The sequence below is a fragment of the Notamacropus eugenii genome, chromosome 3, assembly GCF_028372415.1.
Source record: "Notamacropus eugenii isolate mMacEug1 chromosome 3, mMacEug1.pri_v2, whole genome shotgun sequence".
Classification (NCBI taxonomy): Eukaryota; Metazoa; Chordata; class Mammalia; order Diprotodontia; family Macropodidae; genus Notamacropus; species Notamacropus eugenii.
Window position 1 is genome coordinate 485083636 of NC_092874.1, and position 22978 is coordinate 485106613.

At 51.6% G+C, this 22978-nt stretch overlaps 1 protein-coding gene and 1 long non-coding RNA gene across 5 annotated transcripts in view; one reads left to right on the plus strand and one right to left on the minus strand.

Annotated features, from left to right (window-relative positions):
• ANLN (anillin, actin binding protein) overlaps positions 1-20495 on the minus strand; it is a 36073-nt gene extending 15578 nt beyond the window's left edge. For all 4 annotated transcript variants that reach the window (XM_072599142.1, XM_072599140.1, XM_072599141.1 and 1 more), the window contains exons 1-11: positions 20152-20495; positions 14803-14956; positions 11844-12158; positions 10470-10852; positions 9805-10018; positions 8289-8479; positions 8049-8156; positions 6160-6268; positions 1177-1284; positions 603-832; positions 156-298 (exon numbers count right to left, since the gene is read on the minus strand). In XM_072599142.1, coding sequence (XP_072455243.1) covers positions 156-298; positions 603-832; positions 1177-1284; positions 6160-6268; positions 8049-8156; positions 8289-8479; positions 9805-10018; positions 10470-10852; positions 11844-12158; positions 14803-14956; positions 20152-20169 — 1973 coding nt within the window. In that variant the 5' untranslated portion in view covers positions 20170-20495. The remainder of the gene's footprint in view (positions 1-155; positions 299-602; positions 833-1176; positions 1285-6159; positions 6269-8048; positions 8157-8288; positions 8480-9804; positions 10019-10469; positions 10853-11843; positions 12159-14802; positions 14957-20151) is intronic.
• Positions 19957-22720, plus strand: LOC140497791 (uncharacterized). Its single transcript, XR_011964844.1, has 2 exons — positions 19957-20218; positions 22424-22720. It is a non-coding gene; the product is annotated as an uncharacterized lncRNA (long non-coding RNA).
• The last annotated feature ends 258 nt before the right edge of the window (positions 22721-22978 follow it).

Genomic DNA, 22978 nt, shown 5'->3' on the forward strand with positions numbered 1-22978 from the left:
CCCAGGGCCCTACAGGGAAGGGTCTGAGACAGCAGGACTCCAATTCAGGCCCACACTGCCAGGCCCAGCCCTCCCTCCCCTGGGCCGACTGCTGCCTCCCTACATTAGCCAACAGGAATCATTTCCCATAAATATTGGTCTTCCTCCCCCTTCACCTATAAGGAAGGTCACGGTCTCCAGAGCTGATGCTATCCCCAGACTCAGCTTTGGGGACACGAGTCCTCTGGAATTTTCCAGGCTTTGGGCTTTCATCACTTGTACTATCTTTCATTTCCAGACTAGGAGAGGAAGCAAATACCTGAGGAAAAGCACATCAGATGGTGATGAGGAAGCCATGCATCTCAAGGTAACATCATCAGCTCTATCCCCAACAAAGGCAAACCCAACAGTCCTGGAATAAGCGTAATCCTTACTGTAATAGACTTTCTAAATAATACTCTCTCTTTCAGGAAGTATTCAGAGCTGGAGAGAGCCTAAGGTCAAGTGTGCTTTGGGGGAATGAATGACGGAAAAGTCCTTGTCACTGCTGTAGGGAAGATTCCTCTGGATCCAGCCTCACTCACTGTGGTCAGCTGGCCATCCCTCCCCCATTGTTTCCTCACCTCCGGACTTCTCACATTCACTGTTTCTACTAGCGGGGCCAGTAAGGACATGGACGAGATGTTCAGGGCCTCCTCTGGCTCATTGAGGCTATATGCGTCCTCGCTGCTCTCCTGAGACTCCAGGCCTAGCCCATTCTCCTCCAAAACGTCACTAAAGATGTCACTGATGACTCTAGAGCTGTTGAGGACCTCATCACCACCAACATTCTTCTCCCCATCACGTACCTCTTCTAAAAAGAAAAGAGTCTGACACACCAAGCTGGACGTGCGATGCAGCCAGAACAGGACAGGCAGCCAAGTAAGGCTGTTGCTGCCCACTTCTAGCAGAGCCTCCACACTGGGCTCACTCCATCAACCATCTCCAACCCCACTGCTGCTGCTGCCGCCGCCTCTGCACAGGGCTGACCCCAAGTCTGGGCTGTTCTCAAACATCCCAACAGCACTAGTGTTCTCGGCTCTTTATACAAGGCCCAGTGACCCTTTCCCCAGGTGCCCTCACTTGGGAACCCATGAGTCACCCACCAATACCTACAGTGGGGCCACAGGCACTGAGAGGAAATGGGGACCCACAAACCTGTCTGCTTTTCCACCTCAGAGACCAAAGCGACTTTTGGGGATGTTTCCTCTAAGAACAGAGTTATTTTCAAAGGACTAGATGTGGTCATTTTGCTTTCAGGAACGCCTAGAAAATATGAGAAAACAGCTTTCAAGCTCATCTGCATAAGCACTTCAGTTTTCAAACAGAAAAGAATTCCAGAGGCCTAAAGACCTGGTTTCATTGTCCTGAATCTTAAAAAAAATATTCTAGAGGGGGCGGAGCCAAGATGGCGGAGTAGAAAGACGCATATACTCTAGTGCTTCCCCCCACAGCCCACAAAATGCCTGTAAAAAATGACTCTCAACAAATTCTAGAGCAGCAGAAGCCACAGAACATCAGAGTGAAAGAGGTTTCCAGCCAAAAGTAACCTGGAAGGCCAAGAGGAAAGGTCTATTCCACGGGACACTGAGCAGAGCAGAGCCCAGCCCTGGCCGCGCCACACTGGGAGGAACAGGACCTGAACAGACCTCTGGGGCAAAATCCCCAGCAGGGAAGGTCCCAGATCCCTCAACCACGAGCAACAAAGAAAGCACCAAAGGTCAGTGTGGGAGGGCTTTCCCAGCTGGGAGGGAGGGGAATGGGGTTTCCCCTGCACTGGTCCCCAGCAGCAGGCAGCTACGCGGAAGCAACCTGGGTCATTGTCCAGGTAGCTCAGCTTAAACCCTCTGGCAGAACTGAGCAGCATCTGAACCTCACCCAAAGCCCCTGGGGGAATTGAGCAGCTGATCTAAATCCCAGCCCTGAGCATGGTACTGGGGGGAAGAGGAGCACTAGGACCCTCCTTTTGACAAAGGATTCAGAAGTCAAGTAACTGGCTGGGAAAATGCCCAAAAAAGGGAAAAAAAATAAGATCATAGGTTACTTTCTTGGGGAACAGGTGTCTCCTCCCATCCTGTCAGATGAGGAAGAACAAGGCATACTGTCAAGGCCTCTGCCTCCAGTACCTCCAAAATGAATATGAAATGGGCTCAGGCTGTAGAAGATCTTGAAAAGCGTGTCAACAGCCTACTAAAGGAGAACCAAAAAAATGCTGAGGAAAATAACAGCTTTAAAAAGAGGCTAACTCAATTGGAAAAACAGGTCCAAAAAGCCAATGAGGAGAAGGAGGCTTTAAAAAGCAGAATTAGCCAAATGGAAAACAAGGTTCAAAAGCTCACTGAAAAAAACAGTTTTTCAAAAGAGAGAATCGAGTTCAGGGAAGCTAATGACTATGAGATAAACTAAGAAGTTAGAAAACAAAACCAAAAGTTTGAAAAAATAGAAGATAATGTAAAACATCTCATTGGAAAAACAACTGACCTAGGAAATAGATCCAGGAGAGACAATTTAAAAATTATGGCACTACCTGAAAGCCACGATCAAAACAAGAGCCTAGACATCATCTTCCATGAAATTATCAAGGAAAACTGCCCTGATAGTCTAGAACCAGAGGACAAAATAAATATTGAAAGAATCCACCAATCACCTCCTGAAAGAGACACAAAAAGAGAAACTCCTAGGAATATTGTGGCCAAATTTCAGAGTTCCCAGGTCAAGGAGAAAATATTGCAAGCAGTTAGAAAGAAACAATTTGAGCATTGTGGAAATACAATCAGGATAACACAGGATCTGACAGCTTCAACATTAAGGGATCAAAGGGCTTGGAATAGGATATTCCAAAAGTCAAAGGAACTGGGATTAAAACCAAGAATCACCAACCCAGCAAAACTGAGTATAACACTTCAAGGGAATAAATGGTCATTCAGTGCTATAGAGGACTTTCCAAGCATTCGAGATGAAAAGACCAGAACTGAATAGAAAATCTGACTTTCAAACACAAGAATCAAGAGAAGCATAAAAAGGTAAACAGGAAAGAGAAATCATAAAAGACTTTCTAAAGCTGAACTGTTTACTTTCCTGTGTGGAAAGATAATATTTGTAACTCTTTAGACTTTTCTCATTATGTGGGTAGGTGAAGGGATTACACACACACACACACACACACACACACACACACACACACACACACACACACACACAGTACAAGTTGAGTTGAATCAGAAAAGACGATATCCATAAAAAAATAAAATAAAATAAAAATTAAGGGGTGAGGGAGGAAAACACTGGGAGGAGAAAGGGAGAAATGGAATGGGGCAGGCTATAACTCATAAAAAAGATAAGAAAAATCCTGTTCAATGGAGGAGAAAAGGGAGAAGGTAAGCACAGAAAAGTGAAGCTTACTCTCTTTACATATGGTTTAAGGAGGGAATAACATGCTCACTAAATTTGGTATGAAAATCTATTTTACATTACAGGAAAGTAGGGGAGGAGGGAACAAGTGGGGTGAGGGGGATGACAGAAGGGAGGACAAATGGGAGAAGGGACAAGGTCAAATGAGTGAATAAAAAAGAGGGGGTTAGGGTAGGATGAAGGGCAATATAGTTAGTATTACACAACTTAATTATTACAGAAGTCTTTTGCAAAATGACACATATATAGCCTGTATTGAATTGCTTGCCTTGTCAGTGGGGATGCGTAGGGAGGGAGGAAGAGAAGTTGGAATTCAAAGTATTAGAAACGAATGCTGAGAATTATTATTGCATATAACTGGGAAATAAGAAACACAGGTAATGCAGTATAGAAATTCATCTTGCCCTACAAGAAAAGAGAGAAGATGGGGATAAGGAAAGGGTGGGGTGTGATAGAAGGGAGGGTACATTGAGGGAAGGGGCAATCAGAATGCAAGGTATTGGGGGGGAGGGGAGGGGAGAAATAGGGAGAAAAATTGGAACTCAAAATTTTGTGGAAATCTAAAAATAAATAAATACAATAAAAAAAATATTCTACAACAACAGACACTTGGATAACCTTGAAGGTTTGCAAAACACATTACAGGCACTCTCTCCTTTGAGCCTTAGCAGTGCTGCAGTGCACCTGTCTGTGTATGTATGCGTACATGTGTGTGCGTGCATGCACGTGTGTGCGTGTGCACGTGTGTGTGCGTGTGTGTAGTGGGGGGGTGTTGGGGGGGATGGGAGGGGTGTATAGCTATGATTAGGGCATGGAGGCCCATGCGTGCAGACCTGGCCCAGGGACACCTGGTGAACAAGCTCAGTCCTCCTCACATCCAGGACTGGGAAAGGATAATGAATGAGCCTCCCCCAATTTTTAATCTCTCTTAGTTTATTAAATAAAATATCTGCCACTTAATGGAAACATAAACTTTAAGGTCACTTGAAGACACAATTTTTAAAAATCTGTCCTCCACGTATCCAGGCATAAGGAACACCCAATATGCATGCCCTGGTGCAACAACCAGGGAAGCTTTTGAATCCTGGATGCAAGGTGGGCCCTGGCAAGGACTGAGGCAGGCAGGGATCATCCTATCCTACATAGTAAAGGGAGCAGCAAAAGGGGTTCCCTCCTCCAAGGATGCCCTGCTTTCATCAAGCTGGCTTCCAGAGCGGGTCAGAAAACCTCAAATAACAAATATAGTAAGCACCCGCTAATGTTTCCTGTGTAGGAAATACAAAGAGGATCCCTGCCATCAAGGAGTTTATATTCCCCAGGGAGGTGGTCAAGGCAAAAGAGAGCCCCAGGAGCTGAAGGGAAGGGAAGAGACAGGAATGCTTCCACATAGGCTGGGGGGTGCAGGGGTCTGAGCTGGACTTGAGCAGAGCTGGGGCCATCAAGTGGCCAAACATTCCGGCCTGGGAGCACAGCCTGGGCAAACGTGTAGAGAGAGTAGACCATTTGTGAATGATGCACAGCAAGTCAGCCACTAGGAGAAGGGATGAATTCACGAGGATGAACGTGTGATAAACTGGAAAGGCAAATGCCTCCTCCTGGGAGTCCATGGACAAAGAGAAGAAAGGAACAAAAATGACCATTCGGTTCTATACAGAGCAAGCTTTTCAGAAGGAATGGACAAAGCATCTGTGGAGTGTTGGCTCTGCCAAGAGTGAGACTGGCCTCTCTGCTCTGTGCCCAGGTGTGCCCTTATAGGGCCAGGGCCTTCACTCCTCTGGGGAAACCCATCCATGAGATGGGGCCTCCACACTGCAGGGAGGGAGGAGGTGCCTGTGGACTGAGATAAAAGAAGTCACGTGCACCTTCCAATCCTTTTGTCTCTTAAGGCTGAGCCCTGTTTTCCCCATCTTCACTCTGGATGCCCGCCATCACACATGGTGTCTCCGGGCACAAAGTGATCTGGGCTGACTTCTTAGTCTTGTACAATGAGTGCACTCACTCATCCACGCTGATGCTGGCAGAAAAGTAGCCATTCTCTTCCTTTATGCCAATCAGTGCTGCACAGGGGATGATCGGAGGGGGGCCCTCTGAGGGGACACTAAGGCAGCTGCTCTTCCACACTCTACTTCCATTCACTTGAAGAATGTGACTATTGACATGGCTTGATGTGCTTTTCCAAGTCTCCCCAGTAGATTAAATGCATCCTGAGGGTCACAAGTCATACATCGTGCCCACCCCCCCCTTGTACCATGTGAAAAAAAGGGCTACATGGCCGCAGGGTTAATCTGTCCAATCTATAGAACTATATCCAAAGCCTTTCCAATGTCACAGGTCCTTCTTCAAGATGTGCACTGAGTGGCAAGGCTTCAGAAAGTCAGCATCACCTCAAACCATAAAAGGGCAAAGGAGACTTTTTTAGGAGCCCCACCCCATTCCCCAGCAAAAGTGAGAAGAGAAAGGTAAATGGGTCATCTTTCCCTTGGTGTAGTCACATAAGGACATGCTAACAGTGAGAAAACAATGGGGTCGGTGATATTGCTGGCCTACACACAAGGAGCATGGCCACATCTGCCATTACACTTGGCCTCCAGGGAACACGCTTAGGGAGCAGCCGGGTCCACTTAGAGAGGGCTCAAAAGCTCAGCATAGCTCACTTTCTCTCCCCTCAAGGCGCCATCATTTTCGTTTTTAAGCAAAAAGGGATCCACATTTTGAGAAAGACCAACTCACCCACAGGCTTGATGCTGGGAGACTTTATGAGTGTCTGAGATCCTGTGACCTCTTCCTTCCTGGAATTAGCCTGGTCTTTTCCTGGTAAACCATTCTGACATGGGACTTCCTATGGACAAGATGGAAGAGTAACAAGTAAGCTCTCCTGCTTCAAGAATCTGGCACAGGCCAGGTCTTTGGTCGGCGCCATCCCATTAATATTAAGCTGTACGTTTGACAGTCATGTTCTGTAGAGTTCACAGACCTCTGAGGAGTCCAGGGATTGATTTCAGAGGGTCCCTGAACTTTGTTGGGAAAAGGATGACACCTTTATCTTTATTCATTTCAAAGTGAAATTTAGCATTTCCTTCAATTATTTAAAAACCTGATCCTAAGAAGGGGCCACCAGAGGCTCCAACAGACTGACTGTTCAGTGTGCCCAAGTCGTCCAAGACCCAAACAAGGTGAAGTGAATCCCTGATCACACACACACACACACACACACACACACACACACACACACACACACACACACACACACACACACACACCTTCTTCATTCACCATTTCAACACCAAACCTAGGCTGACCTTCTACCATGTGTACACAGAACATCAGTATACGTGTACTCAACACCTTCTGGGAGATAAGGAGGCAAAAGAGCACTGAGTCTAGCTAGAAAGCCAGAGCCTGCAGCAAGCTAACTTCTGCAGCCCCTCACCTCAGCCTCCACCAGCCATGAAACTTATGTCCTCACAAGAGAAACACTTCAAAGCAGCCACTCAAGATTTGACATGTTCAAGATCGCCTTCTTCCCCTGCCCCTCACCCTGCTGTGGGTGCCTGTAGCAGTCCTCCTGCTCAGTGTCCAGGTGGAAGGGCCTAGATGTGGGATCTAGGGGAAGCCAGGATATGGACGGGCACAGGCAGCCCACATGTGATTCGGAATCCTGCCCAAGATCTCCTAGGATGTCTCCTGGCTGCCTTCTCCTCTACAACAAGGTTCCACCCCACTCCAGGTCTCCAAACCTGCCTCTCCTTTCTGACTCCACAACCACTGAGGCCCTAATGCCCTCTGACCTATATCACTGGCACACAGCTGGGTCTCCTTCATACCACTCCTCCTTCCCATCCATCCTGGTCTCAGCTCCATCCCATTGGAGAAATTCCCTATGCTGACACAAACTGGGACTCCTCTGTAACTTGTGGAGAAAAGCAGGTTTTTCTCATGTGATCATGAGGCCTAAGCAGCCCTCTAGCTGGTGGCTAGAGAATTAGAACCTCTAGCTGGTGAGACTCTGGCAGGCCCTGCTCACTTCCTGGGGCTGCTCCGGCATGGGAGGCCAGCTGAGAAAGAAAGGCTTGTTTCAGAGGGAGGCTGCCCCACCTACTGTGGCCCCTCTGGGAAGTAGGCACACACTGCTCGGGCAGCACACACTGTCCCTGGTGCCATGGAGATGGACAGGCAGGGGAGAGTGTGACCAGGGCAACCAAGTCACCAGGAAGGCCCAGAGCAAGAGGGATGTTATGGGAACAGATCACAGAAGAAGGAGCATAAAAATGAGGAAGTGAGAAGAGGAAAGAGCCAGGGGACGCCCATTGACAAGCAGGAGGAAAAAGAGGCAGGGGTTATGCACCAAGGTCTGAATACAGAGAGAGAAGCAGGAGACTCGCCCTGAGGTGTGGTGCGAGTGCAAGGAGGTAGGCACAGGATGCCCATCGAGAAGAGTGTGAGGGGATGGAGGCACATGTTGCCAGGGCCAGCTTCACAGGGTCCCTGCAGCTGTCCCTCATGTACACAATAACGTGTTCCTCTGGTTTCAGGCCACACAGGTCACTACCGCCAGCCTTGTACCCTTCCTTAATCCCCATGCAATGTGCCCCTCCCCAGATGCCTCCCTCTTCCCTCACCTCTTTGGCTTCTGCCCGTTTGCTCCTAGAGTTTTCTCCACGCTCCGCAGTCCACAAATTGCCCTTGTCCAGACGGCCACGAAGACAAGCGAGCTCTTTCTCTCGTTCCTGAATTCACATAGAACACAGTGACCCTGATGACCTGAGCACTGCACAGGAGGGAACTGGACTCATTGCTGCCCCTGGCCCAGACCCTGAGCCCAACTGGGCTCCCTCAGCCCCAACTGTCCTCCAACCCACCTGCTTGAGCTGCTGGCTGAAGGTGGCAGAGGAGGGTGCTGCCTTCTGCTTCAACAGCCTCTCCTGGAGGGCCTTTGTATTGGGAGTGACAAGGGGACCACGAGGTGGGGTTGGCGCTGCGGGGCTTGCCCTGCCGTGCTCCTGGCAACGCTCTCCAAAACGCTCCAGGAAAGGCTTAATGCCACCTCCCCCTACATACATACAACAGGGAAACAAGGTGCCACCGCAAATCAGCAGATGAGGACAGAAGAGGCTGGGCAGTGGCTCCCCGCAAGCCATCAGTGGGGGGACCTGGGAAGGGCCCTGTTCCCCCATAAGGCAAGAGGCTGCTGAGGAGAACCCCAAGTCCCAGAGAATGCCTAGGAGAATTTTAAAAGAACGTCTTGAAAAAGGATTCAATTCCTCAGAAGCTCATCTCTCTCTGCTCCCTCTACCTATAGCTTGGCTAGCATCCACACCACCAGGTGCTACTGGTCACCTGAGAGGCACTCCAGCAGTGGCCAACAAGTCTAGGATGATCGGGGGAGTTGCCCCTCCAAGTCCCTTCCCAGTGTCAGTGAAAGACAAAGAGCAGTACCTACTGGTCAATCACCTGCCATTCACATAGCCCCACTGGATAGGCTGGAAGGCCAAGAACACTGGGCAAGCAGGTGGGGGCTTGAGAGAGAAGGAGGGATCACGGTGCCCAGAGCACTGGGTCGGGAGTCAGGAAGATCCAAGCTCAAATGCAACCTCAGACGCTTACTAGGATAAAACTCTGTCTGCCTCAGCTTACTTAACTATAAAATGCGGATGATAATGGCCCCGCCCTCCCAGACTAGCCTTCAACCACTAAATAAATCCAAGTTATTGCGACTGTGATTCTCATCCTGGTGACTACTTTGGTCTGGGCAGCCCCCAGCACATGCCCCACCGGCCCCCCCCAGTCTGCTACCCTTCATCTGCCTATGCTCCTCATTAGGGAGATCCCAGCCCTCATGCACACATGTAAGAAGCCACATATGGTAGCCTGCAGGCACACCCATGCACACACAACCTGTCCCCATGTGCGCACACACACAAGCACACAGCTGCACAGACTTGTAGCACACACAGGCAGGTGGAGAGCTACGTGAACAGGAGGAGGGCCTGCTGCAACCTGGCACCTCCTGAGCACCCTCCGTCCTGGGGCACTAAGGGGTCAGGAAAAAAAATCAAATGTTCATCAAGCACCCACTCTGTACCATGCACCAGTGACTGCTCGTGAGGCTATATTCTGTACTAGAAGCACGTCTTGAACCCAGGTCTTCTGGCTCCCAGGCTAAGCCTCTGACAAGAACTGGCTCAAGTCACACCAGGGTCTCAGCAAGGGGTTCAAGTTGTAGTCTTCTGTTTCCTCATTTGCAAACTAAGCATTGATAAGGACTTTCCAGCTGTGACCTCCTTGGGTCCAGATGGGGCATGAGAACCCCAGCCCCAACCCCTAACCACACCCAAGCTGTGTGCTAGTCCAGCCCCTCCAACCATGAGGCATCACCTGGAGTCGCAGCCTGGTCTTTTGGGGGTGGCCCCCGGGCTCCTTGGGACTGCCCAGGCTGGGACAGAGTGGGCCTAGGGCCAGGTTTCACAATCTCGCTGGATAGAGTTGGGCTAGTGCGTGTTTGGGGAAGCGGCTCTGGATCCTGCCCCTTTCCTCGCGCAGGGTTCCTCAGGGGAGATGGGCAGGATTTCACTGGGGAGGGAGCAGCTTTCTGAAAAAACAAAGCCAAGTGAGGCTGACCCCGGGTCTTCCCCAGCCCTAGCCACAGTCCCTTTACTATCCCTGGATGAGTTGCTGCTTAGAGGTCCCACACCTGCCAGGGGCATCCCTCTCCATTCTTGGGATGCCATCTGGGCTAACAGCCATCCTGAGACCCTCCTCAGTCTAACAGAGAGCATTCTAAATGCCGTTCCTTGCTTGGTGTTCTTGGGGTCCCATGAAGTCCCCCATCCTCTCTCAATACCCAGAGTTGCCCTGGGAAGGTCCAACTCTGCAGATCCAGTTCTCTTTGGCTAAGCTCTCCTTTCTGTCCTTGGCATTCTGGATAAATAAAGTCCTTCACTGTCACCATCCCTCTGATTTACACCAAACGACTAGAGGAAAAGATGCCTACAGATCACTGAGTCACTGATGGGTCCCCCCACCCACAAAGACACACTTACCCGAGGGCTGCTGCAAGCTGCTGCTGCCACACAAGCCTGAGAGGCCTCCCCTGAGCTGGACGCTGAGCCGGCCGCCACGGCCCCTGACTCCAGGCGGGAGCAGCCGGGAGCTCTCTGGCCAACAGTGCTGCTATTGATGTGAGCAGATGCTCCCGTGGAGGAGGAAATTGGGGACAAACAAGCTGTACCAGGCTGCTCTTGGCCACGGCTGGGCTTTGCAGATGGACGGCTGAGGTCATCTTCCCAGGAACAAATGGTGGCAGCAAGGTTGGCCAGGCGGCCCCTTCTCCCAATTGGAGTAGTTGCGAGTGCCTCTGCACCAGGGGTTGGGGCTGGGCTGGGGGTTGGGGCCAGGCCAGGGCACAGGGGCTCAAGGACATCATCTGAAAGGAGAGAGTGATCCAGAGGAGGGCCGTGGTGCCTGCCCATGGCTGCAGCGTCCCCTCAGGCCACTGGGCCTGGCAACACAAACAGGCATGGGCCTCCACCACGGCCCCACCAAAGCCAACTGGAAGCCACCAAGAACACCAGGTAGCACCCCCTTGGCCCCAACACAAGCTCCCAGCCAACCCTTTGGGCCCAGCCCACCTTCCAGTCTCTTTTCTCTCTCTACTCTTTGCCCCTGCTCAATGTGCTTCCGTCCTGTCCCTCTCTTGCCTCAGGGCCTTTGTCTTGGTGCGGCCCCATGCCAGAGGTGCTGTGCCTCCTCACCTCTGCCTCAGAAAATCCTTGATTTCCTTCAAGCTCTGTTTTAGCACCATTTTCTAGAGTAAACCATTTCCTGATCTCCCCCAACTGCCCATACATTCTAACTACACGTGTATATGTGCACACATGTGCATATACATGTACACAGGTGTCCCTGACATCTGAGTGTGGGGATAAACTAGGCTTTCAAAGCACCAGCCTGGTAAATCACTTCTTGTGGACTGATCAGATTGACCCCAAGTGGGACAGTGGGAGGCTCATGACCTGAATCCCTGGAGCCACCAGGGCCCCTGGAGGGGTGAGTGCCATCCCCACCTTGCTAGGTTCCCTGACCCTCTCCTCTGACAACCCTGTGGGGGTTTCCTGGAGCCTGCAGGACACTGCTGCTGGTCTCCCATCTCTCCCAGTCAGACATGAGGCTGGCTGCTTTCAGCCCAGCCTCCTCATGGAGGCTGGGGTCCCTGCAGACTGAAATCTTAGGTTGGGTCTTCCTGGAGTGGTACGACCAACATAGGCTCAGTAGGAGGACCATGGTGAAGCCAGCCATGGAGGGTTTAAGGCAGGATCAGGTAGGGTCACAGGGCCGATCTGATGTGAACAGAAAGGCTGGGTTGGGAGAGGAGAGTGGGGGCCAAGGGGTTGGGCTGTGGGCTCAGGCACACCTACCGTCACTTTCCCAATGGCGACGTTGCTGCGCCAGCTTCTGCATACGAGTTCTAACAGAAGAGGGCATGGGAGTTTCCGTTTTGGCAGTCAGCATTTCTGCCTCCCCCAGCAGTGACCCAGGCTTAGCCAGGGGTGTGCCAGCAGAAGGCGGTTTCAGAGGCTGGGCCTGGGCTGAGGTGTCAGAAGAAAGCTGCTTCGGAGAAAGCGGATTTGAAGGTGGCGAAGCCTGCGGCTGTTTGTTCTCCAGGTTAGAAGCTGGGACGTTAGTGTCCGAACAGGATCGCTTCGAGGGAGATGGTTTTGTACAAGCTCTTTCTAGATGTTAAGTAGCGGGGTAACAATATTGTTAGGGAGTCTCAATTTATTTCTCAAAATCAAAACTTCTGCAATTGTTCATTTTCTTGAATGTTCTTCTATAAAGGGAACTAGCTTTCCTGTGAGCTTTGGAATTGGCCAAATGCTTTATTGGTAACTCTCCTCTGATCCTTAGAACAACCCTGTGAAGTAGGTTCTATTCACAGCCCCATTTTACAGGTGGGAAAACTAAGGCTGCAAGGAATCATTAGTCACTCTTAAACTGAGTCCCTTTCTCTGACAAAAATATTATGAAAGATGCTATAGAAATGCCCCAGGAAATAAATCTCTTTGAAGCAGTTAGGGGCATGTGCTAAGAGAGACAATCCAAATATATACATTTATTTGAAATGGGTGGATGAAACAAACTTCCAATCGGACTTCCAAGGCATGAGAGCCACTGTCCTACCCCCGCCCCCACCTCGGAAGCCCACAGGCATCAGGTGGGACATGTATCTGCAGGCTCTGCTGAGATTTTCTTTTTAAAATTATTTGTCACATGGGACGGCTCTCTGGGCAGGGAGAGGTATCAGAGGAAGTTATAGCGAAATACACGAAGAACCAAAAGGGATCAACAACAACTCATTTTTAAGAAAGAGAAGAACTGTAACCCTGCCGGAAGTCAAGACTTCAAGCACACCGCTGATTCTCTAGGTCAGCCCGAGGAACACCACGGTCGGACTGGGCCATTCAGCACATTTCCTGAGGCCATTTTCCTGTCTCAGAAGCACATTCCCTACCGCTTCATTCTCTTCACTTGGCATGATTGTCTATGGTGGAATTTAAACCCTGAACCTGCTGCCTGTGAGCCCGGGGACACCTGGGAGCCTCAGGAGAGCCTGAGCCCATATCTCCCAAGTGTGTAAGCCCACATCAGTTGAGGCTGGAGCAGGCAGGAGGGGAGTCAATTCCTCACAAGGAACAAGGCCTGGCCGTGAATCCTTCCACATGTCTCCTTCTCTGTCAAGGCGGATGTCCTTGTCCCTCTCCCTCCAAGAACTCTGAGGAAATCCCTCCACAAACAGCCCGATTCTTCCTCCCCTCTGCCCGTGAAGGCCCTTCATCCTGCGATGCCAGCCCACTTGGAAGCCTCAACTCGGGCCCACCCTGGCTGCCTCCTCTGCTGTCAAGCTGCTCAAACTAAGGACAAAGGAAGGCATGGCAGGGGTTGTCCCAGACACCGCCCTCCCCAATTCCTCTGCCCACCAAAGACCTCCCTCTATTCTAGCCTAAGCCCAAGCCCCTCCATCCCCCTCATCATCCTGCCTCTGCTCCCCCTGCAGAGTTTCCCCCCCACCATCCTTCAGACTCTCCTGCCATGCTCCAGCTTCCAACTGTCCCCTCTGGTCCCCACCCCAAAACCCTCTTCAGTCTCTCCCCAGCTCCCGCCTGCCCCTCCTTAATCACTGATGCTCCCACCTTCCCTGGCCTCTGCCCTCCTGGAGCCAGTTCCCAGGTCACTCAACCCACTCCAAGTTTGATTCATAGAAATGCCACCACCTTCTCAGGGGAACGCTAACCCTCCAAGTGCAAAATCAGAGACTCCCTTGACATCACTGGGGTCTCACTCTGGACTTCCTCCAAGAAGCTCTGTCTCCCAGATCCCCCTCCTAGAGCCTGCCAAAGGGGCCTCACCTTGGAAGCCTCCATGTGCTCTTCCCTTCCCCTTGGGTGGCTCCTCATCTCCGTAAACTACTTCTATACCAAGGGATCCCAAATGAATGTGCAGGGGGCCCCCCTCCCCAGGTGTCTGCCCAGCGGCAGCCCTGCCTCCCAGGTCGGTCACTGTGGTCTCTGCCTCTTCCCCCTTTGTTTCCTTCTGTCCCCCTTGCCCACCCTCAGCATGGGGCCTAGCACATCAGAGGAGCTTCATAAGTGTTTATGGACTTCATGGCTCACATCCAGTGCTAACTCAGGTCTGGACCGTAGGTCACAGCCCCGCTACCATGTCTGTCCCTTCACGCCCCTTTCTCCTGTACCATCCTGAGCTGGTACCCATCTACCATGACCTGTGGGACTACTGTGCAGTCTAGGCCTGGGGGAAGCTGCCAAATCATGTCCCCACACTACAGGTCCCTCCTCCTTCCACCTCCAGACCAAAAAGCTTCCAGTGATTGTGACTTCAGGCCCAGGGTGAGGACAAAATGCAAATTCCCTAATCTGGAGGCTAAGCCCCTCCCCTCAATCTGTTTCCAATCCACCAGGGAGCCTTATTTCCCAAGACTCGTCAGCCACTCTCCAAAGCTGACTTCTGTCAGCCCCTAGGCCTTTATTCAGGTCAGTGCCTTCTCAACTCTGACTCTAAGAATCCTTCAGTTCATGGTTCAGCTTCAGAAACAACCTCTTTCATGACATCATCCCTGCTGCTCCCCATCCTCCCCCATCAGCCCCTAATCCCTGAATCACATTCATTACATGCCCCACCCCTCCCAGCCCCACCAAGGAATACAAACTCCCACAGGGCAGGGGAAGGCATTTTAAACTCATCCATGCACAAGGTAGAAGCTTAATAAATGCCCAGGGCAAGCATTTGCTTGAGATTTCTGTAGCTGATCCTGCTCTGATAAAAGGGGAAGCGGACAGCCTCACGCACCCAGTACTTTACCTTCCCCTTCTCTTGGGGGCAGTTGGTTGTTGGTTTCTGTGAGTGGCTCCCGAGGTCTCTTGGTCTGGGCCGCCGTCTTGCCTGATGCCTTAGGTCGCTCTGCCATTTTTTTCTGAAGGTTCTCTCGTCTGGCACGAGTTCGTTCGAGGAGTTTCTGAGGAATTGATGTGATAAATGGTCAGCAAAGGACAAGGTCAAAGGATTTCCTGCAGTCTCCAGAGGCCCCATGCCACGAACTGAAACAAACTGTGACCTGATGCCCAAATACACTCTGAGACCCACAGAGGGAACCCCAGTTGTGAGAATGAGAACAAAACATGCAAAGTTATTGTGCTAAAACACAAGACAAACAACATTTAAAAAGGAAAAGCCCCACGACCATCTCATGTTCTAGGTTACCATGAGAACTAAAGGGCAGCGTGACTGGGGTGGGGCTCTGGGCAAGTCACCTCATCTCCCAGGGCCCCAAGCAACTGTCCCAAACCATGAAAAGTCAGTCAATCCTCCAATCAACATTTATTAAGCTCCTACTGTATGCCAGGTACAGCACTGAGTGCTGGGGGTCCCTGCCCTCGAGGAGTTCAAGTCTAATGGAAGAGACAGCATTCAAACCAACAACAGCAAACAAGATTCAAGAGGAGATAATTGATGGAGGAAAGGCCCTGGCACTCAGAGAAGCTGGGGAAGGCTTCCTGCAGAAGGTGGGGCTAGGGAGGTCAGTGGTCAGAGCAGAGAAGCGGGGGAGGCTGGGGTCCCTGGAGTAAAGAGGAATGTTAGGGAGTGAAGCATAAGAAAGCTAGAAAGGTAGGGTGGGTCAGGGCATGAGCCCGAGCATTCAGTATTTGCTCCTCGAGGTGAGATTGGAGCTGAATGGAGGATGGGGTGGGGAGGAGATGCAAGGCAGGTAGAACCCCACCCCCTAGCAGCTACTGCACTGGGCCAAGCCAAAGGGGATGGGGGCCTCCAAAGGTGAAAGGGATAGGCCATGACAATGGCTCAGCTCTGGGGACTGAGGATGCTGGGAATGGGGGAGAGAGCCAGCAGAATTAGTCGTCTGGGTTGAAGCTGAGAATTCCCCATACCAACAGAATCCCAGAGCAGAGCCAAAATCTACTGACATTTTTTATCTGAGTTGTTTCTGAGTTTCGCTAAACTGTCCAACTAAGGAAGTTCCTCTGAAGACAGGAGCTGGGCCAGCTTTGCCTCCCTTCTGCCCAATCCTGGCCCAAAGGGCTCAGACTGCTTCCTCTGAGTTGGCCACAGCAGAACGGGAGTCTTGGCTTTTCCCGTGACACTGCAGGTCAGACCTCACCTGTGCTCACAAGGAAGGCAGGCGCATAATTGTTCTGACTCCCCCCTCCAAGCACTTCAATCAGCCAGGCTCGTCTCTGTAATCAGTGAAGATAAAAGGGCTGAACTGGAAGAGCCTTGGCTGCTGGCAACCGGCCCAACAGACCTTTAGAATGAAGGGGAAATGCCAGGGGGCAGCACTAAGAAGTGCCAGGCCCTCTCTGAGCAAAGCCCAACGCAGGCAGCTGCTTCTTGAAGACAGAAGGAAGTCCACCAAACAGCTATTCCAGAAGTGAGGGAATGACGGCGGACTGCAGGCTTTCAAATGGCTCAGTGCAGAACCCAAGCTGCTGAATTCATGAACTTTGTCATGTAAAGGGCCTTTACAGAAGCATGGGGGGGAAACGTAGAAGCTGAACATTCAAATTTTCAAGTGATGCTTATTTTTGACTCCCCACCCAATGCTGGCCCAGACAGGAGCCACAGCAGCATCCACTAGCACAATGCCTAACATACAGTAGGCACCTCATCAATGCTTAGTCCTTTCCCCTTCTGGGGGATGGGTCCACATTCCAGTCTTTTCAGTTGGAAAATGTCTAGCAGTCTCCAGCTACTGTGTGCCATGTGTCATACCAAAAGAATGTGACTTTGCTCCACAGCCACAGTGGAGGCCCATGGAAGCCTTGCCCACGCCTTGCCCAGCTCCCCAGGTTTCTGATTCATCTATTTTGTCAAAACCCAGGGGAAGGAGAACTGAGAAGGGAGAACTGAGGACTAGATCTGCCCTGCCCTGCCCTGCCCTGCCCCACCCACATCAAGAAGGCAGGGTGTGGTGGGGTGGGCGGGCAGGACAAGCCCAGGCAGAAGGGAAGGGCTGGGAGATCTCAAGAGTCAGGACACAAAAATGATTTGAATCTAGCCGTTAGCGGCCTCAGCAAGGACCCAAAGAGTGTGTGAGATCATTCCTTACCTACTAAGGAAAATCTCTCAGGACTGTTTATGTGAACAGAACAAGGGCTCCCAAGTCACACGGACCGGAGAATGTGGAGACTCAAACTTAATCCGCTAAAAAGGCAGGATTAGTGGCTCTCACAAAGTCCCATTACCATCAGGCCGAGTGGGATAGAGAGGGGCTCTCGTGGAGCAGCCCTGGTGAATGAGCCTCTGCAGCCTTCTTCTGGGTGTGGTGCTCACCCCTTCCACGGCTTTTTTTTTCCTCTGAGTGCTAGTCCAACATCCCCATCACCACCAGGCTGGCTGGCACCCCTCCTTCTACCCAGCTCCTCTCCCCCATCCTCCCAGTCACCCTAACTTCACAGAGCCAGGCCCTGCCCTGCCCCAGGTCTATTAGCACAGCCTCAGAGGCAGATCCCCCACCTCAGGCCTCTCCCTGCTCCCGTAAATCCTTAGTCCCGCTGTCAAAGGGACCTGTCACAACCTGTTCAATAAACTCCAGTGGCCCCCATTTGCTCCAAGATCAAATTAAAATCCCACTTGGCTTTTAAAGCCCAGCCTCTCCATGTACTCCACAAGCCAGGGAAACCACATCCTTCTGTCCCTATGCCTGGGCTTCCTCTTCTGGCTTCTCCTGAATTCCCTGCGGTCTCAGCTTAAAGTCCCACCATCAGGGTGAAGTCTTTCCCAGATGCTTCAATTTTTGTGCCTTCCCCTGACATCCTCCTCAGTTCTCCTTGTTTATACATATTGGTTCAAACAGTCACCCCTGATAGGGAACAGGTGCTTAAAGCTTGGTGACTGCACTCTTTGACCTCAGTCACAATGGTCTTGATTTCCTCCTCCATAGCCAATCAGTTGCCAATTCTGCCTCCCCAATAACTCCTCTGTGGCCCACACCATTAATCCCACAGCCCCATTCCTCTCTACTTAACTAAAAGCTTCATTATCTCTTCAAGAATGAAACCCCTAATCAGTCTCTCCTCCCTCCAATCCTTTCCTGGCACAAATCAAAAACCTTCTTCAAGCACAGAGGTCTAAGTGAAGCCAAAGACCATCACCCACAGCCGCTCACTAATTCCTTATTGCCTAAAGACTAAAATCCAAATGTCTAGTCCTTTCACTCAGTTCAAAAAACTCCTTCAGAGCCAACTGTGTGCACTGGTTGGCCATGCCTCTAACCATCAGGCTTGTTCAAAACCAATAAGGTGGGGGTGGCACCTAAGGGGGCCTGCCCAAAGTTGGTAAAGGAAGGAGCCAGAGCTTCTTTGAGGGCCAGATCTGGAGGTGGCTCCAGCACTTCCAAACTGGCTAAGGAGACTCAGATCCAAGAAAAAGGGGAATTCAGTGGAAAGGACCCTTATGAGCCAGCACCATACCTAGGCTGAAGGATACACAAACAAGTTCCAAGCAACAGTCCTTGCCCAGAAGAGTTTATACTCTGCTCAGGATTGGATGAAATCCAGCTTCTCCCGACAACCACAAGACTCCTAATGCCAGAACACCCTCCCTCCACCCTTCCCTGGGCCAGAGAAATTCTTTTCTGCTTCTCAGTCACAGATCTGGAGCTGGAAGAGGCAGTATGAAGTCATCTAGTCCAACCCTTCCTCCCTTTTACAGAAGAGAAAACTGAGGCACCAAGAGGTAATGCCACCTATTCAAAGTCACCCAGGGTTAAAGGCAGTCATAAATCACACTTGGCCCTTGGACTTCAAATTACCAGGCTCTTTCCAAGGTATAATGTCTCCCTGCAGAAATCCTTCTCTTCCTCAACAGGTCCAAAGAGATCTTTCTCTCCTCCATCCTGTACCGCACCTCTTGGTGTATAACATCACCTGTTAGACTGCAGGATCTATGGAGAGACATCCCTACTATCTTGTAAACAGTAGGTACTTGGAAATATCCGCTGAAGTGAAGTGCCAGCTCAGCAGTCCTACCAGCTCCTGCCCCTCTCCTCCTGCAAAAATGTGCTGGCCCACAAAGTTCCTCAGGCTCCGGGGCATTCAGCTCAGACTTCACTGTCTCCCAAGTTATAATCTCGACGATTACAGTTACAATGATAACAGCCAGCACTGCTCTGCTAGTAAGTATCTGAAATGGGATTTAGGCCGCAGCTCTCCTGCCTCCGGCCCCAGAGCGCTGGGACAGCTGAATACAGAAATGAATGACATCAGGCATAGCGGACAATCTCGTCTTAGCCAGGTCTGCCTTCACACTATCCAATCACTACTTGCTACAATGTTGCAGTAGGACGAAAGCGAGCGTCCTTCCCTGGAGGCCCACAGGATCCCTCAGTTTCCAAAATCAGTTTCCCGGACCCACCCACCCTCGGGTTTGCCTTCAAGCCCGGACTCTTTGGAACTCAGACCCGGGGTCCAGAGGGTCTTTCAGAGAAGGGAGGGGACTTCTGAGAGCAGGTCACACGGTCAGTGAATGGGGCAGAAGAGGCCCCCCAAAACAAACCACAGGCATCCTCCCAGGCAGCCTAAGCCACTCTGGGAAGTCTCCACCCTCATCAGGACATTTTCCACAATTCTCCGCCTCGGGGATGGCAGTCAGAGCACGGCCAAACAATCACCCCAGAGAGGCTCACTCTAACACCGACCCTGGCCTCAGTTTCTCCGTCTGTAAAGCCAGACTCATCGTGACCCTAATGAGCAGATGGCCTAAGAGCCCCCGGATCTGCCTTCTTGTCCCCCACCCCCCGCCATCCTGCTCTCGGCAAGTTCAACCACAGGGCTCAAATAACCGAACTTGACAGGGTTCCCTCTTCCGTGTCATCGAGTCAAAGTGGTCCAGAGTCCCAGCCCAGGCTCGGGGGAGACCACACCCCTCCCCCGCGGCGCCGGACCCCAGCACGTGCGCCCTGACAGCCCCCTGAGAGCCCCGGGGAGCCGACTCCCCGAGCGTGCGCACTGGCGGCCTCCCCGCGCAACCAAGGCGTGTCTCGCCTCTTCTCCCCCCACCCCCCACCGCGCGTGAGCACGGGAAGCCTCCCCCGCGAACCCCGAGGGGCCCCCCAGCGCCTGTGCCCGGACCCCCGAGGCGAAGGGAAGAGGCAGGAGCAGGAGTGAGGAAGGACCTGAGGCCGCGGCCCGAGCTCACCTCGGTGAACGGGTCCATCGCGCCCAGCGCCGCAGACTCAGCCGCTCCGGAGCCGCCGAGGAAAAGGGTAAGCGTAGGCCTAGGGTCTGGCGGGGCAGGCCGGGCTGGGGGCGAGGTCGGAAGGACGGGGCGCCGCGGCCGCGCTCAGCTCGCTCGGCTCCGGATCGTGGGCACCCACCTCTGCGCCGCGGCCCCGGCTGCCGTTCAAATTTGAATTTCAGCGCCCCGGAGCTGCGCGTGCGCGCTGGGAGGGGGTGTGTCCCAGTGCCCTGGGCGCTGGCGCGGTCACGTGACTCCCTCGCTGCTGCCGGGAGGTCAGCTTTGCGGCTGCGCCCCCGGGGCTCGCCTCTCCGCGCGTGCGCCCGAAAGCCGAGCGCTGGCTCCTCCCAGCGTGGCCCAGGCGTAGGGAGGGCCCAAGTCCCGAGTTTCCCGCCTGCTTGGAGCTACGGCCATGGAGGTCATCCGGGCCAGTCCCCTGATGCAGCCTCGTTATACTGTGGAACCCCACTATAAGAGGCCTCTCACTAGGGTGGGGCAGCCAAAGCTTCGCTGTGGGAGGTGCTTTGTCCTGGCCGCCGTGGGAGACCTCCCTCTGTGTTCGGCTTTCTTAGATGGATACTTTGTATCTACCTCTCTTGTATCGGATTCCGTTAGGGAGCCAGATATTGGGCTTGGAGGCAGGAGAATGCCTGAGTGCGAATGCTGCCACCTACAGACGGTCGCAGAAATGTTGTGTGACCCCCGACAAACCATTTAACCCCACTGAACCTCAGTTTCCTAGTCTGAAAAACAAGGATACGTGTCCAGATGATTGCTAAACGTCCCCTCCGACTCTTAAAGCCGTAATCGTGGGTGTTTGGGGCTTTTCTGCAAGAACTCGGGGAATGTCCCTTAGTGCCTGCCCCTAGACAATGAATAAATAAATGCATATTGATTGATTGCTTCCCTATGCGTAGGCCTGGTCGCCCTGTTTTAGAAAAGGTTAAGGCAAAGCAACGTTAATAAGCTGGGTCAGCAGGGTGATCAGGACTTCCAACAGGGTGCTGAACTGGTGTCAGCTGAAGGGGGTGGAGGGCAGCCAGGCCTCTCTGAAGAAGTAAAGAGGGAACTCTGCCAACCAACAAGCATCAAGTGCCACGTGCTAAACTAGGGATACAGACAGGAAACTGAAGTCTGACCATGCCACTCCCTTACTAGGGTTAGTTAAGTGGCTAGAACCCTGGGTTCAAATCCAGCCTCAGATATTTTACTAGCTATGTGATGCTGGGCAAGTCACTCATTCTCTGACTCAGCTTCCTCATCTATAAAATGGGATAATAACACCACCTACCTGTGAGGACCAAATGAGATAATCTTTGTAAGGCCCTTAGCACAGTGTTTAGCACATAGTGAGCACTTAGTAAATGCCTGTTGTTGCCTTCATTTCCTACTAAATAAATTCCAGTGTCTATTACTTCTAAGATCAAGTATTAACTCCTCTGTCATTTAAAGGTCTTTACCATCCAGCCCGAGTTAACATTCCAGCAGCCACAGAGAGAAGGCTCTCTCTCAGGCCTGCACTCTCTCTGTCTCTGTCTCCCTCCCTCTGTCTCTCTCTCTTTCCTTCCCTCCGTTTCTCTCTCTTTCCCTCTGTCTCTCTCCCTCTCTGTCCCTCCATCTCTCTCCCTCCCTGTCTCTCTCCCTCCCTTTCTCCCTCTCTCTCTGTCCCTCTCTGTCTCTCTCTCTCTCTCTCCATTTCTGTCTCTCTCTCTCTCTCTCCCTCTCTGTCTTTCTGTCTCCCTCCCTGTCTCTCTCTTCCTCTCTCCCCCCCCCCTCCCTCTCTCTGTCTCTCTCCCCCTCCTCCCACCTCTCTCTCTCTCCCTCCCTCCTCTCTTTGTTCCTCTCCCAATCCCAGCTAAACTGCCATCCTGGAGAGCTCCTCATGCCCACTACTTCCTTTACTGTATCCACAGGCTACATGAATTCTCTCCTCTCCAAATTTCTGGAAATATCTAGTCCCCTTAAGTCTCAGCCCAAGTAACAGCTGGCCTATGAGGCTTTTCCTGATCCATCCCCACCCCCACCCCCCAGGTACCACCCCAAGCCCCATCACCTTGGGTCTATTTTTCAAAATCAGTTTTGCATAGATATAGAGAATACACACCCCTTTTTGTTTTTGTAGCCCCAGTTCTGAACCCAGTGCTTGGCACACAGTAAGCACTTAATACATGCCTGTTGACTGATGGACAAAAGTAAAATAACCAAACAATGTAATGTGCCTTGTTGCCCTTAGACACGGGTTAAAATCAACTCCAACAACAACAATTCGCCTTTCCAGAGAGGACCTGGGATCCATCTTTCCACTGAGCCACAGCCTTCATGTATCTAGGGAGGTCGTGGAATGGCTACAGTTCCTTCCATGTCAGACCACTGGCCAAAGAGCAGCACGGAGGAGCAGCCACCCTCCCACCCAGCAGAGTCTCAGAGTCACCTTCCAGCCCTCTTGTCCTTTACTTCCCTTTTTCTCATTTCCTGTCAGTTACTATGATAGTGCTCTCAGAAGGAAGAATAAAGTGGTTTTTTCATCTAATCATAGTGTCTGCTGTTTCTTATGCCCATTTTATACCTACTTGTGGTATTAAAAAAAATTAGTATTAAAGTTTACAAATTAATTTATACCAGCAATAATTCATTGTTGTTGTTCAGTCACGTCCAACTTTCCATGACACCTTTTGGGGTTTTCTTGGCTAAGATGCTAAAGTGGTTTTCCTTCTTCAGCTCATTTTACAGATGAGAAAACTGAGGTCTGCAGGGTTAAGTGACTGAAGCTAGATTCGAACTGGGGACC